Source organism: Pleurodeles waltl, chromosome 12 (assembly GCF_031143425.1).
Source record: "Pleurodeles waltl isolate 20211129_DDA chromosome 12, aPleWal1.hap1.20221129, whole genome shotgun sequence".
Taxonomy (NCBI): Eukaryota; Metazoa; Chordata; class Amphibia; order Caudata; family Salamandridae; genus Pleurodeles; species Pleurodeles waltl.
This window is the reverse complement of record NC_090451.1, coordinates 232,406,693-232,431,309: the sequence shown is the minus strand read 5'-3', so window position 1 is coordinate 232,431,309 and position 24,617 is coordinate 232,406,693. Positions and strand designations below refer to the sequence as shown.

The window sequence follows — 24,617 nt, the reverse complement described above, 5'->3', positions numbered from 1 at the left end:
AGGCACGATGTGGAATAAAGATTAGACCGCGGCAGGCGCTTATTCTTTTACATAATTAGCACGGGGCACTACATAAAGGCTGGGGCACGCCTTGCTTGTTTTATTTGGGTTTCTTGTTTTACTAGCTGGAGCTCCGTGCACCGCCTCTGGATGGCCTTGCCTGGGCCTGACTGTAGGCCCCCACAGGCAGGCGGTTTCTGAGAGAAAGTCAGCTCGGCTCTGAATGCGTGCTGTGCTAGGCTTCAGATGCATCCGACCCAAGTCCCTCTCGGCTCTGTTATTCTTTCACCAAAGAGAGCGAAGTCCTCGGTGCGCGACTACAGATGTCTCCCTGCCCCACCAGTGTGACACAGAGGCTGATCTCCACCAATCCGGCCCTGTGTCTGTCAGCGAGGTCACCAGACAGGCGATTTATGATTCCAGAAACATACAGAAAACGCCACCCCCAGGCTCGCACAACACAAAGATTCATTTTTTTTGTTACAGTTGACATTCCTGTGTGATTAATTTGGAGACCGTAAAAACGCGGGCAGAGCAAGGTCATTCCTGGCTGCTTGTGTGGAGGCAGGTTTGGGGTGGGAATGAAGGTGGGAGATGGGCTCTTTCACAAGAGATCAACCGATACAAATTGGGCCAAGCCGTGGGGACCCCAAGGCAATGAACACTCAGTAAGGCAATGAGGACCCCAAGGCAATGAGCACGCAGACAATTTATGAGGACCCCAAGGCAATGAGCACTCAGCCAAGCTGTGGGGACTCCAAAGCAATGAGCATTCAGCTGAATCTATGAGGACCCCGAGGCAATAAGCACTCAGCCAAGCCGTAGGGACCCCAAGGCAATGACCACTCAGCCGGGCTAAGGGAACCTCAAGGCAATGAGCACTCAACCAGGCAGTGGAGACCCCAAGGCAATAAGCACTGAATCAGGCCGTGGTGACTCCAAGGCAATGAGCACTCAGCCAGGCCATGGAGACCCAAGGCAATAAGCACTCAACCAGGCCGTGGTGACCCAAGTCAATCAGCAATCAGCCAGGACGTGAGGACCTCAAGGCGATGAACAATCAGTCAAGCAGTATGGACCCCCAGGCAATAAACACTCCATCAGGAGAGGCCCCTTAGCAATGAATGCTCAGGAAGACTATGAGGATCTCCAAGACAATTCGCACTCAGCATGCAAGGCTCCACTGATTAATACTCAGCCAGGCATTTACAGTTAAAGGGTGATGGCACACCCAGTCTACAATGGAGGGACTCACAGCAATAAATACTCAGCTAGGTCTTGGAGACCTCAGGGGAATGAATACTTCACCTGGAGGGCTCCATCCAATGAATACTGCTCCTAGAGGGACTGGACTGATTAATACTTGGCCAGACCTTTACAGTTCAAGGGTGACGAACACTCGGGCTGGAAGCGAGGGCCCCATGGTGATGGAACACTCAGCCTGCAGTGGAGGGCCAATATCCATCAATGCTCAGTCGGGTCTTGAGGACCTCAGGGCAATAAACACACCTCCTGGGGGGCTCCACGGTGAACACTCAGCCAGGAATTGAGGGCTCAGTAGTTATGGAAAACTCAGCCTAGATGGGATTGAGCCACATTGATGGATGCAGAGCCAGGCCCCTAGGGCCCCAGGACACTGACCACTCATCCAAGCCCTGAGGTCTCAAAAGTGATAAACACCCATCCTTGCACTGAGGGTCCTACAATAATGCACACCGAGACTGAAGGCCTTTTGGGTCCCACAGTAATGAACAATTAGGCTAGAGGGACCCACAGCAACGAACTGTTAGCTAGTCTGGAGGTCTCCTGATTATAAACACCCAGCCTGGCCCGTTGGTTCAGCCGTGATGAATATTCAGCCTTATCTTGAGGAACAAGAAGTGATAAGTTCTGTTCTGAGCCTAAGTGTCTTTCTTAGGAGCCACATGACCTATGTCCCTACGGTCAGGACTCCAGGGCACTTACTCCACTCTCCCAAAACACAGGGAGTCAGTTACCGTGGAGAACAAGAATACACACTCTCCATTCACTCATTTCCTCTGTTACATCCACTCTCACTCTTCCCTTATTCAGACTCCTTCCCTGTGTTATCTACCTCAGCATCTCATAGCCTTACACCTCCCAAATGACCCCACAGAGTTTATTACTCCTATTGCAGCTACTGGCTCTTTCTCTGCATTATATGTCCCTTGTGACCAAACTGTCTCTCTCTCACTCTTCTCTGTATAGTAGATACAGAAACAAAATTGCTACGTTTTGCTTTGTTTTAAAATAAAACATTGCTGTGTGAGCTGTGGGGCCCCTCGCCAATATTGAAAAGAAATTGAAAAAAAAATATATTTTTTTTGGTCTCTAAAATACACTTTGTCACAGTAGTCCATGGTTCTAAAGGGAACCACTCTGTGTGGATGTGCTCTTTGTGAAAGAACAGAATGCCATCACTCACAGACTGGAGAAGTGTGGCACAATGGTTAGAGCGGCAGACCCTGATGCAGAGATTTGGCCCAGGACCAGGGTTCAATTCCCACCTCGGTGGGTCTTGGGCTCAATTCCCTTGGACCAGATAATTCTCCCCTCAAGTGCCTAGTCTAATTATTGGGTCCCATTCTGTAAATCTGGGCAATAGCTTGTTTAATTTCCACAACAGCCCTCACAGTGCTTGGATGCCTGACTTCACCATGGGGCTGTCCAGGAGTGGGTGCCTCACAGGGAAAAGCCAGGAGGGGTTCCACAGCAGTATGCGTACAGCACCTTGAGACCCTAACAGGTGAGCAGTGCGCAATATAAGTGCGAAGTTTACAGTGAAGTTAGCCAATGGCTGAAGTGGCCGATCTACCTCAACTGGCTGTATGCCATAGTGGATGGAAAAAACATGAATGACTCAACAACAGACCAATGGATCAAGTGGGCTAGTGGAAAGCTCCTGTGAGAATAATTAACATGTTTACATAATTTTACTGAAGCCAAAAGTTCTTTCTAATGCCAGACCAAAAAAGAACAATTGGAAATAATGTGACACAACCGAAAAAACTTGAAATGGACTTTTAACAAAAAATGCACAAAAACGGAATGAAGGACGACCAATTCAACAAATGACGAGGTGAATTCAAAATGACTTCAATTCACGTTATTTTGGGAATTTCACCTTACGCTAGTTATTCAAAAAGATCACGTAAATAAGCCACCTTCTGTAATTAAATGCCCTTGCCAGTAAAAGTGTACTGCAAATGCGCTATTAAGTGTAAAAATTTACTGTGACCGCACTGGAACAATAGAACTGGCGGCTGTTGTTTACAGTGCTTTCTTTTGCACTTTTTAACACAAAATGTGTTTGTGGTGTTTTTTTTGTTGCACTTTTGTGCAAAATATGTTTTTGTATCACAAACTGATGTGAGGACGAATTTTGCGCAAACGTAAATTACAAATCCTTCTTCTGCGTAATTATGCTTTTTACCAACATTTTGTATAGTTATGCAAAAGCAAATTATACAACTTATGCACACCACTAGACATTACCCAAAGTGAAAACAACAACATAAAAAACACCACCAGAGAACCAAAACAAGTATAAACAAAAAACGAAACAACTTGGTGCTCAGCTAAAAAGGCAATTGACATATTGCTTCCCACCAGAGGCACATGTTTCCCTGGGGCTCAGCACGGCATGCCCAAAATATGTAAAAAGTAAACAGGACACAATCTGATTATTTAAGTAGCCAGACTGATAGCAGAGCTGACATAAAAGATTAAGACTAAACTGCATGCTTGCTCTCCCTTTGAGCAAATGAGGAACTCGAGGAGTGATTCCTCGCCCCCTCCACCCCTGGCGTCTGCGGCCCAGGGTACCAGAGAAGCAGTGCAGGCCTAGCCAAGACAGACAAGGGAAGACATATGGCGGAGAAATCTCAGCTGACACCACACTCCGACCTTCTTCCTGTCCAGACAAAGCCCCCTTTGAGTGTGCTTGGCTTTGTGCAGCGGCTCGCTGCAGAGGGCCTCCATCTCATCCTTCACTTGCAACAATGGCCGTGTGTATGCTGGTGAAGATGGCTGCCAGGGCTTTTGCAATGATTAGCAGAATACGCTGAAACAATATGTCCTCTGCAAGAGCACTGTCTGAGGGGAGGAATGCAGGACACCAAACATCCCTTCTCGCAGCCTCCCCTCTGCTCCTGTTGTGGGAGCTGCCTGGCACACCTCACACCCTAGAAGCAGAGATCCATAGAGGCGAGTTTGTGTCTGAGAGGGCATTGGGGGCTTAGTCACTCAGTCTCACTTCCCTCTGTGCCCAGTATCAAAATGGATACAAATAAAGAGAGGACGATAGGTGAACTTTCTGTTCTTGGACAATGAGATGGGTGAAGCCTCATCCTATAGGGACACTGTCCTACCACAACATCTTGATCATTCAACTACCCGGCCAGGCACCTTGCGCCCAAAAAAAAATACATGCCTATCTCTAAGTGATCTAAGAACCAATTTTCACCCTACACTTCTCAGTACTTCATATCATTTCAGCATTCACTCTCAAGGGCAGACACTGCTCCACCATTCTTAACACACATAGCATTGTATTAACCCAGGTGTACTGCTGCATATAATCTTATCCTTCCCAGCAAGAAAAACGGTGGTGAGGAGATATGAAAAAGAAGGTCAAGGGGCAATTAATGAAGGAGAGAATACATGGAGAGAGGCATTAAATGATTAAGGAGAGATGGAGGAAGGGTGTACACGAATGGAGGTAGGAAATGGGGAGCAGAGGAGGGAGAAGGGTTGAGAAAAAGGTGGAGGCAGGGCAAAAAGGGAGCAGATGAACCTGGAGAGGAGGATGGAGGCAGGTGAAGAGATCGAGATGGAGGAGGAAGAAAAAGACAGGGGACGATAATGTTACAGAGGTTTATGAGGTGGCAAATGAAGCAGGAGAGGAGGAAGAACGCAGAGGACGAGTAGCAAGCCATAGAAAGCAAGGAGAAAGAAGGCAAGGGTGCGAGGAGACAAAGAATGGGAAACGGGGTGAGGCAGGGGAACAGTAGTGTGGGAGAAAAGAGAGGATAGAAATGAGACAAGGAAATAAGAGAAAAGAAAATGGTGGTCAGGGGTCGGTTGAAACACATGAGAGTAGGAAACATAAGGGAGAAGGCACAGAAGGTGATGAGGAAGAACAGAAACAAAGGGTAGGGTCAGGGGAAAAGGAAAGTTGAAGAAGAGAGGAGAGAGAGAAGAGGCCAGAGGAGGAAGACAAAAGGGAAGTCAGGGGCGAAGGCGAGGAAAGAAGAGAGTTATGGTGAGAATGAAGAAAAATATAAGTGAGGAGAGTGGTAAAAGACAAGGGAGCAGAGAAGATTAATAATGGAGAGAACAGACAATGCTAAGGATGAGAATGTTGACAGCAAAGGTGTTATGAATAACGGAAAAAGACAGTGTGACGTAAAGAAAAGGTGAAGTGCAAAAAGGCTGGGAAGAACATGGCATATATTAAGTAACGTGAAGAAGAGAGGAAAGGATTCTTGAAGGATGCTGGGGGATAGGAGCAGAAGGCACGGTAGGACAAGAAGGGGTACGTAAAGGAAGAATAAGTGAAGGAGGAAGGTACGGAGGGAATTACGATGGGAAGGCCATGACTAAGAGGGAGGAGGGTATGGTGGGGGATTGGGTAAGTAAAGAAAGGGAATTAGAAGAGATAAAAGAGTGGGGAATATGTGCAAGAGGGGATGACGTAGACAAAAAAGGGAAGGGAAGGAGAAAGGGAGGATACTTCAGGGAGGCACGGAAAGGAAGAAGGGAGAGATAAAGGATGGAATGAAAAGGGAAAATATGAGTAGAAGGCTCCTCTGAGGAGGTGAAGGAGAGAGGGAAAAGAAGAAGGGTATGAGATGAGAGAAATAAATGAAGCATGGAACGCGGGTAAAGGTAAAAGGAAGGTAATAGTCCATACAGATGGAAAGCCCATTAATGAAAGGTAAGGAAAAGTCAGTTGCGGAGGGATCAGTGTAGGCGGGAGGTTAAGGAAAGGAAGGAGGACGGGATAGCTGAGGGAGGGAGAGCAGCATTCACACTAGGCTTAGGCAGCTGATGAGTGGCAATCCTTCAGGGTCCCATTTGGCCCCAAGTTGCTGGTGCAGCGTTTCCTAATGTTCCTCCAGGCAGAGAATTAGGCTCATTACAAGACTAATTAGCTCAAGATGCCTGGGGCAGGATGGGAGGGGCTGCTTGGGGGGAGGGGCTGTACGAGGAGAAGAAAAAACGACAGAGGAAGCAGAGGATGCCCATTCCTCTTCAGAGTCGATACACACCAAGCCCAAGAGACTTCCTTCACACAGGGGTCTTACGGCCCCATTGAGCAGGCACTCGCTTGTTTACAGAGATCATGCTGTCACTAGGGCTAGAAGCCCTCCCTTCTCTCAATCACTAAGTAAACACTGTGTGTGGACTGTAGGACAGTACTCTGCTAGGGATTTGACCTCCCCGTGTGGTGCCAAGTACAGACTGTGTGATCAGCATCTCCAGCAGGGTTATCCTCACCCTGCACCTCTGTGTATGGACTTCTCAGTAACAGGACTTCCTTGACCCTGGTCATCTTTATAGAGTCTGACATGTACCTGGAACTAAACTCCAGCTTCCATCTCCGTCTTGGAGTCACAAACTACAGACTACCAAGCACGACAGTACCCTGGTAGAGCTCCCTCACTCTTAGTTGCTGAGTACTGAGTATGCAGTCAGCAGCAATGCACCCCAATGAGGCTCTGGCGCCCTGCACCTCCTAGCTCCCACTGTGGTCGACATCACAGGGTGCCTTCACCGTGGGTCTCTACTTACAGACTGTGGTGATGACCACATTTAGGAGAGCGCCATCCTGTGTCTGTCCTAGCTCTGCCAGTCCACACTACTTCTCCCAGCTGCCCAGATTACGCTGCACTACCGCACCCAATGCACTCCGTACCTGCCATTGCCTCATATCTCACTAAGTGACCAGACCCTATTTCTATATGGATAGAATTGTTGTTAATGATCATCAGTACCTTCAATAAACTCTGAGCTGCCATGGGAAAATAGAGCAGTTTATATAAAATCGTTTGAGCAAAGCTAGGGCGTATGGATCATATACTTCTGGATTAGGGGTTCGCCCACAGGGGATCTGTGTGGTTCATGTGAGTACTGCAAATCATTCAAGACTGAATTCAGGAGGTTGAGCTCAGTGCTGTATAGAGTGATTAAAAATGAATTACGCGGCGAGGAAAAAACACCCTTGTTGCTTGCTTAACTATTGACATGGACACTTGAGTTGTGAGAAAGTTACACAGGACTTGGTCAGCCAGACACAGTGCACCATTCATAAGTCTTTTTTGAGAATACTACCAAGCCTAGTCTCCCCAAAAGCCTTTCTCAGAGTACGATACAAGCTAAATCTACCTATCAGCATACTATACAAAACAAATGGGGTGGACACATTTTTTGGCTAACTCAAATAGGAGGCATTTTGTTAATGCCTTGACTTCAAATAATGAGGCTCTTCCTCTCCACAAAATAGACTACGTCTCTGGGCCTTCCTGGTTTATGTATGTCAGGGTCTAATGACATTTCTCGTCCACACTACAGTCAGAGTCTACAGACATGCGTGGAATGCACAAAAGATAGGCTGAATGAACTCTTCTGGGTAATTCAACAGTTAAGGTGTTAGTTAATTTCCTGCCTACACAGAAAATATTTTCTTCTTGCCCATAAAACAATACATTTCTTAGACTTCCTGGCCGGTCACAGAGACAGTGTCTACAGATCTAACTTGCTTGACACTCAAACTATCGGTTATCTGGAAGCATATCATCACATGAATGACTTTGCTTCCCATGCATTCCAACCCTCCTTTATGTAGTTAAGTACAGGGTAAACCTAAAAAGAGAGAGACCCGGATGTGTGTATCGTTGTTTCCCCTTAACTAAACAGGTAACAGTCAGTTTTGAAAAAGGCAAATGGAAACCATTTAGTTTAAGAATACGCGATTCACATAGTAAATCCTATATTGTAGAGAACGTTATAAAGGTGAAGATGACGTAGTGCTCAGTGCTATTGAAAAACAACACCAAACAGGACCTTGTTAAGTCCTTTGCCCAATCATGTCTCTCGGCCTCTTGTATATGTTACAGCTACCCTGGGCTAAATGATTGTCTACAAATGTATTAGATAATGCAGTCTGATGTTTTCACCTGTATTGAGCACTTTGCATTTTTCACCTTTTCTCATGTTCTCTATAATATTTCACATAATAAAAAAAAAATTCTTGCACTAAATAGTTTCTGGTGTGTGCTTGTTCGAAAGAGGCCGTTATATGGCTTTTAAGGGAGGAACCATAGCCCTCCCTGAATTACAAAATTCAACAACAATGCAACTGACCGACTTCGGGGCTGGGGCTGCACTTGCGGATGGTGAAGATCTGAGACAGGTCCTCCTCCTCCTCAGGAAGCCCCTTCTGCATGTGCTGGAGCTGCCGTAAGCTCTCGCTGCGCTGGTGCTTCATGGAGCGCACGTGCTGGATCAGATTCAGCTTGGCCTTGGTGGAGTAGCTGCACAAGACACAGTGGTAGTAGCATGTTTCTCCCTCAACTCCAGACTCGTGCTGCTGCAAGTGCTGTAGAGAAACACAGAATGGGTTAAAGAGCTCTCACAAATGACCAAATTTAAATGATTCCTGCGAATCAAAGACATGTTCTTTTTAGAAGTAGGACAAAGTGTAAAGGTTACTAGTACTCCTGACTAGTTCACCGGACAGATTACCAGCTTGAGGCTACTCCTAACTAGGTCTCACTGCAAATGCACTTACTGGTACCCCTTGCACAAATCTGAGCCACGACCAGTGTGTACTGCTACATCACACAGTTAAACCCTTAACTTTCCCATGAAGATAACTTGAGCGAGCAGTAATGTCTGGTAGGTGAGTTTGCACATAGATAAAAAAGACAAAGCACAGAATCCTTCAATGAATATGTAGGTCAGGATCTAAGCAATAGTGAGAAAGATTACCAACCCGTGTGATGGAGCTGAGGATACTGGAGGTGTAGTGCAACAGCATGCATCTAACCCATTCCCAATCCTTCTTCTACCATGCTCTTTTCATTACTTGTAAAGCACCTAAAAATCCATTAAAGTGCTGGTGGCAGCCAAGAGAGGTGGAATGTAGGGACCTGGAAAAATCCGAGGAAAGGCCTAAAATGAAAGAGTTGGCCTGGATTGATATTCTGGATATGTGCATGTGTCCAATAGTGGGCTCTTTCATCAGGTTGTGTGGTGGCTTCCCGGAGACCCCTTAGGTGTACATAATGGCATGCATACTGGCTACTACACTAAAACAGGACCCCACAAAGCCAGAGAAGAACGAGGAGGACAGTTTTCTGTGTTTATAAAATCACCCTCAACAATTCTTTTCAACCAGGAAGAGAATCATGTACTGTTCAGAGCTTACCAACAGCCAATAAGCACACACACACATAAGGCATTACAGCTTACATATAGCAAATAAATTTCCACCGCCATTCTTCAATACCATAAACATCAGAACGTCCCCAGAGCACAGACTATAACCAGAAGCCATCTGTCTGCATGGACAATACTCATTGGACATCAGAAGCCTAGAGCTAACCTGTATTTATTTAGGAGTTAACCTCCAAAATATATCACATGCATGTAGGTTGTCATCAGACACTACCGAGGGCTCCTCCTTAGCCAGGCCCTACCCACCAGTGTGTTCCACACACATAAGACTCCTAGATATGATTATGCTTTCACAAGCCACCTAGCAGGATACACACACACAACTATGGCTTCGGATGAGGTCCAGATCTTATCATTAGCCAGAAATCACCGAACATTGTTCATCACCTCCAGAGAGCATCAAAATACTAGCCAAAGCCCTTCTATATCCAGAAGCTATGCATCAGCATTTTGTATAACCCCTTAGGTCATCAGGCACTACTGGGAGCTCCTCTGTAGCTAGAAGCCACTCACCAGATCTTTAAACTATCTAAGCTCACCTGTGGCTAGGCGCCATTTACCAGGACAGCATACAACGCAGGTTGCTCTACAGCCAGAAGCCACTACCAAGCATGTTTCACACCTATAGGTCACCAGAAACCTAGAGGCCATCTGTTTTCAGGAACCACCATTCATCACACCTTAATACCATCAGACACTTGCCCCTTGGTTCATCTTTAGCCACCCACTGGCTTTGTTAAAGGGAAAAGTGCCCCCCAAGATGGGGAGGCGCGGCCCGTTAGGAGACGGGGCCGCCGAAGCCAGAAACCTCTACGCACTTGTTGTGCGTTGTGCTGGCCTTTGACTTTCGCCCCGTGCCTCGCGACAGGGGTGGGGGGTGCGGGCGGAAGTCCAGGGGGATTGGAAACATTGCGGCTGCGTTTTGCTGCCGGCCGGTTCCAGCCGCACGTACTGGTGTGGGGCTACATAAGCCCCTCCCACCCCCCAGGAAGGCTCAGCCTTCTCTTTCTTTGTGCGCGGCGGCAGGACAGGCGGACGGCGCGCTGGTGCTGGTGTTCTGTAGCCTATCATTCGGAGGAGCCGGAGAGTGGGTTTAGTCGGTAGCTGCGCGTGAGCGGCTGGTGTCCTGGAGCCTATTGTTCGGAGGAGCCGGAGAGCAGGTATAGCCAGTAGCTGCGCGTAAGTGGGGCGCCAGGACTGGGGGCTCTGCGCGGATGCCAGTTGGTTCCGATTTTTGGGTTGTTGTGTGCGAGTTTTGATGTTTAACCAAGAGTTGCGCCTGAATTGCCTTTCATTGCCTCATTTCATTTTCTGCTGCCGCTCTGAGGCGCGTTGCGCTCTGAGCCTCACTTACATGGGTTTGCGGAGCTGCAGTGCGTGGCTCGATCCTTTTTAAGGAAGCACGTGGTGGGCCTTACCCATTTAATTTTAAAATCAGTTTACCGGGGTGGGACCTCGTGGCGCAAAAGTAGAGCATCTTTCGCCTGTTCAAAAGACTGCGTCTCCATATAGCAGTGGGTTACCTTTGTTTAAAACGCTTTGTGTATGTTATTTTCGCTAAATTCTGCGTTTTGGCGAGCGTTGCATTGTTTTTGTTTAAGCCTGCGTAGCGCTGGGAGCCGTATGCCCACTTCTTCTCTGCCAGCCGGGAGCATGTGTATTTAAAGCGCGCAGCGCATTTCACATTTGGTATTACTAAGGAAGCTCTCGTTCTGAATAATTAATGGGTAAAGGAACTGTGTGTTTACCGCGGGGCTGTTGTTATTGATATAATATTGAAACTGATGCATGGTGTTGTATGAATTTATGTGCATGTTGTTGGTGGGTGTTTAACCCCTTTTCAAGACTGTTTGTCTCAATTGCAGAAAAAGGTATAAGGCCTGTTTTATTGCATTTTATGGTTCAGGCGAATTATTGAACAGTTTAAAAAAATAAATAAAAAATTATAATAAAAATTAAAAGGGGTACTGTGTTTTACAGGGATTCTGTGTTAGGCCACAATAACTAGTTGGTGTTGGGGGGTTAATTTCTAAATTGTTTTTCCTCACCATGCCATCTAACAAGGCTAGTGCGGGAAAGAGAAAGGGGAGGGACCCAGAGTTATCCCAGCTTTTGAAGATGGTTCTCGCTAAATTGGGTAACGACGATTCAGACAGTGATGATGCAGCATCTGATAATGAGGTTAATGGGGCCAGTAGCGGTCGCCCTAAGCGGTCTCATGTAGTTAGGCGCGCTGCGTTCCCCCGGTAAAGCGTAGGACTAAAGGGAAGGCACAGGTCACGCACCCCTCTCCTACAGTCGTTCTTACCCCTGAACAGTCTCCTATGCTTGAGTCTTTGGTTCCCTCTGCGAGCTCGGTGCCTGAACAGCACGTGGGGGCTGAAACTGCGAGCACTGCACCGGGGTTGGGGGTTGCTGATGTGTTAGCTGATATACGCAAATCCTTGGCCTCTCTGCACCTGCAACGATGCCAGGGGTCTCACCTCCACCCATGCCGGTGATTTCAACATCAGCAGCATTACCCTTGGTTTCCCCTGCACCTCAAGTAACAGAACCAGTCACGCAGGCGCAGGACCCAACCGCGCAAGCATTAGTGGAAATCTCTAGGTTACTAGCAACTATTGGAGGGGGGGCTAATGTACCAACTAGTGGCCCCCCTCCACCTACAACCCCCTGGAATTCTAATGATTCTTTGCAGAAATCAGTAGAGGAGCTGAAGCGTCGGGTAGATGAGTTAGCAGCGGCACGTAATGTTGCGACATTGCATGCGGCGGCCAGTAGCTTGAGTGTCTCCCCGGCACCAGGCGCGGTAATCCCTGCTGCCCCTGTGGATAAAGATAGTTTGAATGGGACTGACACTGCTCCAGCAAAAGTTAATTCATCAACAGAGGGATCAGGCATCGACTCACTGCTGTCAAGACCAGGTAAGCTGACGGCACATATTAGTGCCGAGGTGAAAGAAAAAATATGGAAAGGGGAATTTGTCGACATTTTTTCTCTGATCAGGGCAAAAAGGAGGGAGGTAGAGAGCAAAGACAAAGAAGCCAAAGCATTTTCATCTGGGGACAAAAAACCCAAGGTGGAAGAGAACATTACTAATTGGTTGTTCGGTTCTAATGTATTTATTATGTCAGTGATGCTGGAAAAGAAACCCGAGTTGGGTATTGCCATGATTTGTTATTTAAACAAAATATTGAAGGCACACCACGTCTATGGAGGTGCGGCTTGGCTCGAATACGACAGGGATTTCCGTTGGGCGAAGCTGGAGGATCCTTCTATTTTGTGGGACCAGACAGAGGTGAACGTCTGGTTAGAATGCGTAAACAACAAATTACCTGGGAGGCAGCCCTTTCGGGCACAGTACTCAAGTGAAAGGAAGGGGTCATGCTCGGCGTTCAATAAGAAGACATGTCAGCGCCCAGCTGGGTCTTGCAAATTCAGGCATAACTGTTCCTTTTGTGGGCACCCTTTGCACCCAGAGTATAAGTGCATCAAAAAAGCTAAAGAGAAAAGCAGAGAGGGGAGTAAGACCAGTAGTTGTCGCCCTTGCCTTCTCCCATTAACACTGACGCTCTGCTCCCATGGTTACAGGCTTATCCTAAGAAAGGGTCTTCCGAATTACTAGCACACGGTTTCTCCTTTGGTTTTAGAATTCCTGCCACCAGTGTATCTCCAGTTGACCATTGCAAGACTTTAATATCTGCATTAAGGAACCCAGGAGTGGTGGCAAGTAAGTTATCAAAAGAACGTACCTTAGGTAGATTGGCAGGCCCTTTCCCTTACCCACCTTTAGAAGGCTTTGTGTGTTCCCCTTTGGGGGTTGTTCCTAAGAAGGAGCCCGGACGGTTCAGGTTAATTCATTATCTGTCTGCTCCTCGAGGAGCATCAGTGAATGAGACTATCGATCCCCATCTTTGCTCAGTTTGCTATGTGACTGTCAACCAGGCCTTGGTAAAGTTGAGGGCCTTGGGCCAGGGTGCTTTGTTAGCAGAAACAGACATAGAATCAGCCTTCAGACTTCTCCCTGTGCATCCTGATGATTACCATCTATTGGGTTTCCAATTCCAGGGAGAATACTTCTATGATAAGTGTATGCCCATGGGGTGTAGTGTGTCATGCAGTTACTTCGAGCAGTTTAGGACCTTCTTGCAGTGGATCTTCTTGAACCTCATCGGGCACCGGGATGTGATACATTACTTGGATGATTATTTGGTATTGGGCCCTCCAGGGTCAGGAAAATGCGGGTGGGCCCTTCAGGCCTTGACTGCAATGTTTAAGCACTTTGGGGTCCCACTGGCTCCTGACAAAACAGAGGGGCCCACCACTTGCATTACTTTCCTAGGAATTGAGATTGACTCTGTGGCCGGGGAGTGTCGCTTGCCTAGGGATAAGCTGCGGGTCTTCAAAGATTTCATTAAATTGATGTTATCTCAGAAGAAAATCACCCTGCATCAGTTGCAGGTTCTAGTGGGGCAGCTGAATTTCGCTCTAAGAATCATTCCCATGGCGCGCCCCTTTTCAAGATCCATCACCAGGTCAATGGCCGGTCTGTCCGAGAAGCACCATCACACCCAGTTGTCTGCTGAAGTCAGGAGAGACTTAAAATTGTGGGAGGTTTTTCTACAGGGTTTTAACGGGGCAGTAATTTGGCCTCATCCAGCGGTATCAAGCCCCACTTTGGGGTTATATACGGACTCAGCGGGCAGCATAGGTTTCGGTGCAATTCTGGGGCCATCATGGTGCAGGGCGGACTAGCCAGCTGACTGGGTTATCAAGGGCATCACAAGGAACATAGCCTTTTTGGAACAGTTTCCTATCATTGTAGCAGTCTCCATCTGGGTTGAGAGATTTAAGGACAGGTCAGTAATCTTATGGTCCGACAACATGGCTGTGGTGGAGGCAATCAATAGACAAGGGGCCACATGCCGGTTAGTGCTCCACCTCCTCAAATACTTGATTTTAACATGCTTAAGGCACATTACATTTCAAGCTAAACATGTGGCAGGGATATATAACAATGGAGCTGATGCCCTATCTCCTTCATTGATGCAGGACTTCCTGAGGTATCACCCTCAGGCAGCGGAGAAGATGACGGAGTTCCCAGCATCTCTGTGGAAGATTGGTGTCCCGCCCTCCCAGTCTTAGTAACAACATCTCTGGCAGCGCGTTCCAAAAGGGCTTATGAGAAAGCTTTTAACCAGTACAGGCTGTTCTTGAAAACACAAAAAATGTCAGACTTGTTTTCAGAATCAGCTATATGGGCCTTTTTACAGCATTTGAGGGACAGAGGTAGACCAGTTTCTTGGGCGAAAGCTTACCTGTCCGCAATTTGTTTTTTCGCAAGACACAGAAACCTGGAGTCTCAGCTAAACTCCTTTATCATTAAACGGGCTATAGCCGGTTGGGCAAGGGGGACTCCACTAAGGCAGATGTGAGGCGCCCAATAACAGCAGTATTATTAGAGAATCTTTTGCACAGTCTTCCTGCAGTGTGTTCCTCTCGTTTGGAGTCAGCTTTGTTTGCAGCAGCATTCACTGTAGCTTTATACGGTGCTTTCCGCATTGGGGAACTAGTGGGCTCTTCCAGGAACGATCACGCTGGGGGGCTACAGCGGGGAGATGTGCTGGTCAGTGCAGATTGCTGGTCAATAATGCTGCGTAAGTCCAAAACAGACCAGCTTAAAAAAGGAGCACGCATCACACTCAGCGTAGCTAGCGGGTCCCCCCTTTGCCCGGTAAAACTAGTAAGAACCTACCTGTCAGTGCAGCCGCCGGCAGAGTCTATCGCATTGTTTATTCACGCTAACGGGGAATGCCTATCTCGCTACCAATTCTCTGAGGTTTTTTAAGGTATCACTAAGGGCAGCGGGGGTGGACCCATTGGGATACTCCCTGCCCACCCTCCTCCCCCCCAGCGCCTTGAGACCCTCACGGGTGAGTAGCGCGCTCTACAAATTTTTTTTATTGATTGATTGATACTCCACCCATTCCTTTTGGATTGGGGCAGCTACGTTGGCCAGCGCGGGTTGCCGGTGACCAAGGTGAAGTGCATTGGTCGCTGGTCATCTAATTGCTACAAACGGTACATCAGGCCTGAATTGGTTTAGCGGTACTTCCTCTTTGAGCCAGTTATTGTAAGTATGGTTTTCTCAAGCAAGTTTTTCATTTCAATTCAATGGCACCACGTGTGGTATGGGTCTTGGGGCATTTGTTTGTTCGGTGGGCGGCCCACAGGGTGCAACAGCTCTGCGTGCCGAATCCGGTGGACCAAAGCGTGGCTTTCAGATGGTGCGGTGTTGACGGATTGGGAATCACACAACTTCAACAGCTCATCACATTGGCTAGAGGATGAGGGACTTCAGTTCCCGGAGCTCATCATTATTCACCTAGGAGGCAATGATTTGGTGCGCATCGGCCGCAAGGCACTGAGAGAAGCGATATTTATGAAAATCACGAAATTGGCAAAACAATACCCGAACACGGCCATTGCATGGTCTCAAATGGTGCTGCGCCGCAAGTGGGGCCCAGGAATTAAGTCAAGAACAATTAATGTTTCTGTGCGATGATTCAATGCAGGAATGGCAAAACTATGCTCTGGGCGATGATGGAACATTCCGCACAGACTGTTGAAGGGCCGCAACATGTTTCACAAGGATATGGTACACTTGTCTGACGCCGGTACTGACCAGTTCATTTCGGTCATGCATTTTTTCGCTTGCAGCTTTTTTGCAGGTGCGGAGGGCGAAGGACCTTTGGGGCCCGGATCGCCCTCGTGGTGGGAAATGAGGTATTAAAGTAACCTGAAGCAACAGAGGGGTCCCCAAGGATGGGGCCCGTGAGAACACCATGGATGGTATCCTGAAGTCCTGAGCCAACCTGCGGATGTACACACCAGTTTAAGGGGGAAGGGAGCACAGATTATTGGGGGGGGCATGGGGCTCCCGCTTCTGGCCACCCCGTTACATCCCTTGGCAGCTTGGTGTTTGGAGGGGGGCGGAACCCTGAGCAGATGGTCAAGGAACGGTGTAGTCAGGACAACCGCCCCCCCAGGGATACAGGTGATGTACTGTTCACTTGTGTGGTCCAATGGTGGTTCAGGACAGGAAGGGATCCTGTCATAAGTAAATGATTTATGGTTACGGAAGTTTATCTCAAGGATGTGATTTATAGTTTATGTAAATATGACAGACGTTTTAATTGAAGTGATTTATGTGTTATACATATGTGTGAAAAATATCATAAATATTGATAATAAAACTTCTTCCAACAAAAGACTTGTCGGTCGGCGTATAGGTGATGTTGGGGTGAGGGCTTGCTGGCGGTCTCCGGATCCTAATCATCCTAGGCACATTTGGCTAGGACCCACTCACTGGACACACCTGTAGTACTCAACACACACAATAACTCTACCTACCAAGGGCTCACTTGTAGCTAGAAGCTACTCACCAGATGTTTATCCTACCCTGGCTGATCCGTAGCTAGAAGCTACTCCCTAAAGGTTTAACCTATCTACGGCTCATCTGAAGTTATAAGCCGCTCACTAGAACTTTGTCCTACCCAGGGCTCTTCTACAGCTAGAAGCAACTCACCAGAAGTTCCAGTGACCAGGACTCACCTAAAAGTAGAAGCCACACATGAGCCTTTGCAGAAATCAGGGCTCCTTTTAGCCACCCCACAGCACAGTTAGCAGTAACTGCTCAAGAGCATTAATCACAACCCCGTGTAGACCAGGATGGCATCTGAGGGGGCTGATGGGTCGCCTGGGACACGACAGGTGATGAGTAATAGTTGACATGACCAACTGACCCTTTTATTTTCTACTGAATTGGGTAATAGCACCATCGAGTCTTTACAACGCTCGTAACCGACAAAAACTGCCGCACGCAGCGCCATATAAAACAAGTTATTATATATGACGGTCCAAAAGCATCGTGTGCCATACATTGGCTAAACTGGCATCAGGGCAAACTTGCTCCCCAGCACATCCCTGCGTCCATATCTAGGGTCGGGTTTCAGGTGTTGTCTGCGCTACCCATGCTGCTGCCAAGGGACTCCCCGGCAAGCTGCAAACAGCAGTGTTTGTTTGAGGTGGGCGCTAATTAACAAGGTGTTTGCGTCTGTTTTGGTCATTTCCATCCTCAGATTAAGAGCAGGGCTCCTGGGGAACAGAGGACGCGCTGGAGGCAAAAGAGCAGGAGATGTTATTTTCGAATCTGGTGCGAACCTCGAAGGATTGCACCATCACAAACACAGCAGTCGTGAGGAGGGGCTGCGGGGGACCAAAGAGCAGGGAGGAGGGAGCCGGAGAACACTGTGTATGGCGTACTAGCAGAGTACCGAGATGCAGGGGAGAGAGAGAGAGGCGCCACTGGCTTCACGGAAGAAAGGCTTGTTTATCAGGGTCACTAGAGGACTCCAGAGAATGGGATGCAAAAGACAGGGAGGGAGCAGTAGAGGACAGAAGGGAAGGGAGAAAGGGAAGTAGGTACCGGTGGTGCAAGGGACAACGATTCGTGGGGTGGGGGCGCTGACACTTATTCGACTCCGCGACCATGGCTTTTTTCGCATAACTACGGACGTACAACATTTTCCATATTTCTCATCATCTGCTGCACAATCTTCAGATTAAAAAATGTTTCTACCTCAAACGGATTAAAAGTTACTAAAAAACATGGCGACGTGTTCGTGCACAGTGGAAGGTCGTTTGCAAAGGTTAACTGGTCATCTTTCAGTTGCTATTTTCTGTATGTGGCTGTTAAACTGGTGCTAATTACGTAACATCTTTGCCCAGACAGTATTACCCTGTGTAAAAATTGCAAAATAATAAAGGAATAGTCTCCAAAAATGGGGCACTTTATGGCGCATTATTTGCATTTTCTTGCCCACTTTCTTCAACCCTATGGGAGGAGGAGAGAAAGGAGAGTTGGGTACAGTAACATAAGACACAAGGCAGAGTGTGACAGGAGGAGGTGGGGGAATCACGACAAAGCACAGGAAAGAAGGTGTAGAAGACGAAGGACTCTCCAAAACATAGCCGCACCTGGAAAGAAAATGACTACATATATTTATATTGTGCACAATACCCAGCAATCTCCAAATACCCCAGAGAAGGCTGGGAAAGTATTCTCTAAATAGATTTGGAGTCATTCTCACAACACAGTCATAAAGAGAAAGCTAGACCTAGAAATGACTCATCAGCTGGGATGGGAAAGGGATATTCAGAAAGTGCTCTTCCCTGGGAGCATTTCCTAGACAGGTTTAAAACTGACTCAAGATATAGGGCATTACTAAGGCACAACCACGCAGGGGAAAGTAGACTCACAAAGAAATTAGAGGCGTCCCTCCTACAGACCCACACAGGTTAAAAGAGTAAAACAAAATAATTTGGGACCATTGTTTAAACATAGGTACAATATGAAACTAGGGAACGAACAGACGTAGGACCAGTCCCCCAAAATAAGCCACACAATGTGCGTCAGGGCAGGAAAGACTGATCAGAGACCAACTGAACCTGAAAATACGAATCAAAAAGCTGTCAAAGTCAGTCCGAGAAGAAGGTACTGCCGTGTGCCAAGGAGCATTGATTTTTGCAGACCTGGCACCCCCCTCCAACAATAGGAAACTTCTAACATCTGGTTCTTTACGCATGGAATGCAGAATATTGATCATGGTTAGTCAAAGCTCCACTTTAAAATGGAACAGACAGAAGAACATTCTGATAGAAAACAGAAGATCCTCTGGGGAAGAGGCTGGCCAGCTGCTGCTCGTGACACACGTGCACGCGCCCACTGCATGCATGTACACACAGACACGGAATACAACAAAGGGTACTATGAAAGTACATGTGCGCACACATACACAAGCCTCACTATATGCAGTACTAAAGTACAAGTTACTTACCTTTGGTAACGAAATATTTGGTACAGACATATTCTAGTTGCAGATTCCTTACCTTAGAATTATCCCCCAGGCGTCAGACTGGATCCGAGGACTTTTTCTTCGAGCAATACCCTTGAGCGTCAGTAGGTGGCGTTGGTCCACTCCGCGGGCATTTTAGTCGCCGTGATATGTCAGGAGTAGTACATAGACACCGCCTCAGCGCAGTAATGTCAGTTTCTTTTAACGACTTTCGACACCAAAGCGCAGATCAGCTAAGAACACAGACTGGGGCGCCAGAGCTAAGGACCTGAAGGAGGAATCCCTGTCCCTAGAAATCAGTTGGCAAGCGGGGAGGATGGATGGGTCGGTAAGGAATCTGCAACTAGAATATGCCTCTACCAGATATTTTGTTACCGAAAGTAAGTAACTTGTACATGTGATAGAGACTTCTAGTTGCAGATTCCTTACCTTAGAATAGATACCCAAGCAATGCCATCCTAGGAGGTGGGCTGCGAACCAAGATCATACTAGAAAGTCCTGCAGGACCAAATGACCAAAGTAGCCATCTCAACGGACTTGACTGTCAAGGCATTAATGTTTAGAGAACGTGTGCAGGGATGCCCACGTAGCTGCCTGGTAGATATCCAGGACAGGAACCCTGCGTGCTAATGCAGTGGAAGCAGCAGTCGCTCTGGTGGAATGAGCGCGCAAGCCCTCAGGGTGTTGCTTCTTGGCCTAAGCGTAGCACATCTTGATGCAAAGAAGTAACCATCGAGAGATGGTACGTTTTTGCACCGCCTTCCGTTTATTTGCACCCACATACCCGACAAAGAGTTGATCGTCCACCCGGAAATCTTTAGTACGATTTAGATAGAACACCAACGCTCTTTTTGGGTCCAGATGGTGGACTCTCTCCTCCTCATGGGGGTGCGTAATAAGCAGGCAAGGTGATGGACTGGCCTACATGAAAAGGTGTAACAACCTTGGGAAGGAAGGAAGCCTTAGTGCGCAACACCACTTTGTCTGGGTGCACAGACAAGAATGGAGGCTTGGAAGAAAGAACTTGAAGCTCACTCACTCTGCAAGCAGTAGTAAAGGCAACAAGAAACACAGTCATGAAAGTGAGGAGCCGTAAAGGGCAACTGTGCATCGGCTCAAAGGGAGTACACAATAAGTAAGTAAGGACAAGACTGAGGTCCCACTGAGGCATGATAAATGGAGTGGGAGAAAATAAATGGGCGAGACCTTTAAGGAATCTATTTACAATAGGAGATTTAAAGAGTGAGGGCTGATCAGGTAGTCTAATAAAGGCAGAAATGGCAGATAAATGCACTTTAAGGGTGCCCAAAGTAGAGCCCTGCTGGGCAAAAGAAAGAATGAACAAAAGAACCTCAGATAGCCAAGCAGAGAGGGGATCAAAAGGTTTGTTGATACACCATGCTATAAATTTATGCCAATGACAGGCATATACCGTTTTGGTGGAGGGATGCCTGGCTGCCAAGATAACATCGCAGACTTCGGGTGGAAGATCAAGTCATCAACGGCCGCCGCTCAATCTCCATGCATGAAGGAGGAGATTGGACAGGGTCGAGTCCTGTTGCTGCGACAGAAGATCCGCCCGGAGAGGCAATCTGAGTGGAGGATCGTTGGCCATGCTCAATAGCTCCATGCCCAGTCCAGAGCCACCAAGATGACTTGGGCCCGGTCGTTCCTGATCTATTTGAGAACTCTGGGCAGAAGTGGTATAGGCGTAAAGGAGGCCGGAGTTCCACTCGAGATGAAAAGCATGTGCAGGAGGCTCACAATCGTCTGAAGGTGGGAGACGACTTTCAGAGGACGAGTCTGCCTTCAACAGCCAGTCATCCAGGTAGGGGGAAGACTGAGACCCCTAACCTGCGCAGATGAGCTGCAACCACCATCATTACTTTGGTCAACAGCCGAGGGGCGCTGGTAAGGCGAAGGGGAGCAAGGGAAACTGATAGATGCGATTCGTGGTAGGTCACAAGCACTATTATCTGTGGCCAGGCAGGATGGGAATGTGGAAATAAGTGTCCTGCAAGTCCAACGCTACCATCTAGTCTCCTGGGACGAAGGCAGACAGGACCTGAGCCACGGTGAGCATTCTGAATTTCTCCTTCTTGAGGAAGTAGTTGAGGTCCCGAAGGTCAAGGATAGGATGTAAGCCCTTGTCCTTTTTTGGCACCAGAAAGGAGCGGGTATAACAACCACAACCTACTTCTGGCACAGGGACCTTTTCTATGGCTCCCTTGGCCAAGAGAGCCACGACTTCCTGGAAGGAAGTGCCAAATGATACTCCGGGAGTTGGCTGATTGATGAAGGCATGGCTGGTGGGCCACATTCGAAAGGGAATAGCCCTTTCAAATTATCTGCAAAACCCACCTGTCCGTAGTGATGGATTCCCAGTGGGGTAGGTGATGGCGAATCCTGCCGCCAACTGGATCGGTGTGAGGGGACGGACTAGGAGGGTTTGGAGGCTGCAGCAGAGGCAGGTGTAGACTGGGCAGACCTCTGGTTCCCTGTCGCACCCTACGTAGGATTCCACGTCTCTGGCCACGCAGCGGCTGAACAGCATAAATGGCCGGGTGGGAGACGCAACATGGACCCCCTTCCGTGGCCACGAAAGGGGCGAAAGGTGGACTGATTTTTTTTTTTTTTTTTTTTAGCAGGTATTTATTAAATATTATATGAAACATACAATAAAACCAACAGTTAAACCAACAGTAGACTAGCCCAATGAACAAAAAAATCATTGCCAATGTAACAACGTTCCAGTCAACATCTAGGACCCCAATCCTTGACACCGAAGCACCCAAAGGATGCCGACCGGAAAGGTGGACTGTTGGTGGCGAGTGGCAGCAGAAAGGCCAAGGGACCGAGCCGTAGCCCGGGAGTCCTTGAATCTCTCCAAGGCCGAGTCCGCCTTCTTTCCAGAGAGACCGGAGCCATCAAAGGGCATGTCCATGAGAGACTGTTGGACATACCCCAAAAAAACTGAAGTACGCAACCAGGCATGGCGTCTCAAGGCCACCGTCGTAGTAACCGATCTGCCCAGAGAGTCTGGTCAGGCCAGCCCACATCGGATCACTTCTCCGCATCTCTCCCATCGTTGACAGCTTGGAGACTATAGCATGGGTCTCCTCTGGTATCTGTGGCAGAACCTGCACAATGGTACCGTGGGTACAGCGGCCCAAAAGCCATGCAGTGTTCATGGACCGCAGCGTGAGACTGGAGGAAGAAAACATCTTCTTCCTAAATTGTTCCAGCCTTTTTGATTCCCTATCTGGGAAAAGCAGAAGGGAATGCACCCAAGGAAGAGGAAGCCTGGATGACAAGACTCTCAGGCGTGGGGTGTTGGGACAGGAATTTAGGGTTGTTCGGGGTGGGCTGTTGGCGGCGTGCGATAGTCCTGTTCACAGGAGCTCCTGTGTTGGGTTTGGACCAAGTACCCAAAAGTACACCAGTGAGGACTTCATTGAATGGCAAAAGGGGCTCAGATGTGGAAGCCCCGGGCTGAAGCACCTCCATCAGGAGATTGGGCCTGACCTCTATAGTAGGTAGCTCAAGGCCAAGGACCTCAGCCACCCTTACTGACCACCACAGCATAAGTCACTCCCTCCGCCGTAGCCATGGTAGGAGGAGACAGCATGCCAGCATCTGGAGAAGTGTCCAGTCCACTGGCCTTGCCCAATTCCGGTGCCCAGTCCAAATATGGGTCATCCTGGTATTCATAAGGGTCCAGAGACCCCTCCAATCCTTCCCCAAATTCGTACCCATAAGGAAAAGGGACCAAATCTAAACTGTGGTGAGTAGGCCCCAAGCACCATAAACAGACCCGATGCGGATCTGTCAATGACATCATGCGGTGACAGTCCTTGCACGGCTTAAAACCGGTCTTCGGGGACATCTCAACACACCAAAAATTCCCCCCAAAACTCGACAAAACGGTTGAACTTGGTCAAAAAGAGACCTAAGGACGTCGGGAGCGCTGACAATCGAACAGGTGCTGGGAAAGGTCTCAGTGATACGACCGGCATCGGCGCGGATCTGTGAGCAGATCCGGATGGGACCTCGGCGGCCGGACCCGAAGCTGCCGGCGCGGAACCCAAAGCCCCTCAACCAAACCCTTTTGGGCCCGAAGGCGCCATATCAGGGTCGGTCCACCCAAAAATGAGGCACATGGCCTCACAAAACTCCTTTAATTGGGCGGGGGTTGCTCCGGTTCCCAGAAATTCAGGGAAGTGCGGGCGGACCCAGATGCAGGCTCCGAAGACGGAGGCCTTGAGCGTCAGCGCTCCTCCCGCAACGCATCAGCCGAGCCACAGGGTGAAGTCGAAGGGCACTGGGACCGCTTCGAGTTCTTTTTCTTCTTACCTGTGCCAGAAAACTTGGAGGAAGAAGAATGGTGGTGGCTCCGCTTCCTCTTAAGCGAGATCAGGACCTACGCGGAGTCGAGCGCCGGGCCGCCATGACCTTGAGGGACCACTCCCTCAAGGGCTTCTGGTGCATGGCCTGGCAATCGGAGCATGACTTTCGGTCGTGGTCGCGCTCCATGCACCATAAACAGACCAGATGCGGATCTGTCAATGACATCATGCGGTGACAGTCCTCGCACGGCTTAAAACCGGTCTTCGGGGACATCTCGACACACCACAAATTCCCCCCAAAAAAATCAACAAAATGGTTGAACTTGGTCAAAAAGAGACCAGGGTAGCTCTCTCCGGATCAGCGTGTGGCATGTAAAGAAAAGAACTGACGTCACTACACTGAGGCAGCGTCTATGTACTACTCTTGATGTCATCACAGCGAGTACGACGCCAACGGAGTCGACCAACGCCACCTACCGACGTGCAAGGGTATTGCTCAAAGAAAAAAATCTCCGGATCCAGTCTGACTCTTGGGGGAAAATTCTAAGGTAAGGAATATGCAACTAGAAGTCTCTATCAGTTGTGCATAAAGCATGCACAAAGACAGCACACGCCAAGCAGTGTCGCACAACCTACTGGCAATATATAGCTTCCAGCTTCATCTAGTGCTACAACACAAACACAAACAAGACGACTCACAATATTCAATACCACTGCTAAAATGCAGACATCCAACACGGCCAGCAGGACTAAACACCTTAGAATTATTACATAAATCGTGTACACAAACAATTCACTGAGTGCAGTGCTACATCTGCCAAAAGTGCAGCTCACATTCAGACCCGGACAAATCGGTGCTGGCAGGATTATT

The 24,617-nt window shown here is 48.3% G+C and overlaps 1 protein-coding gene across 2 annotated transcripts in view; it reads right to left on the bottom strand.

The window, feature by feature from the left end:
• Window positions 1-24,617, bottom strand: part of ZFHX3 (zinc finger homeobox 3) — a 329,992-nt gene that overhangs the window by 120,735 nt on the left and 184,640 nt on the right. For both annotated transcript variants that reach the window (XM_069216361.1, XM_069216362.1), the window contains exon 4: window positions 8,389-8,623. In XM_069216361.1, coding sequence (XP_069072462.1) covers window positions 8,389-8,623 — 235 coding nt within the window. The remainder of the gene's footprint in view (window positions 1-8,388; window positions 8,624-24,617) is intronic.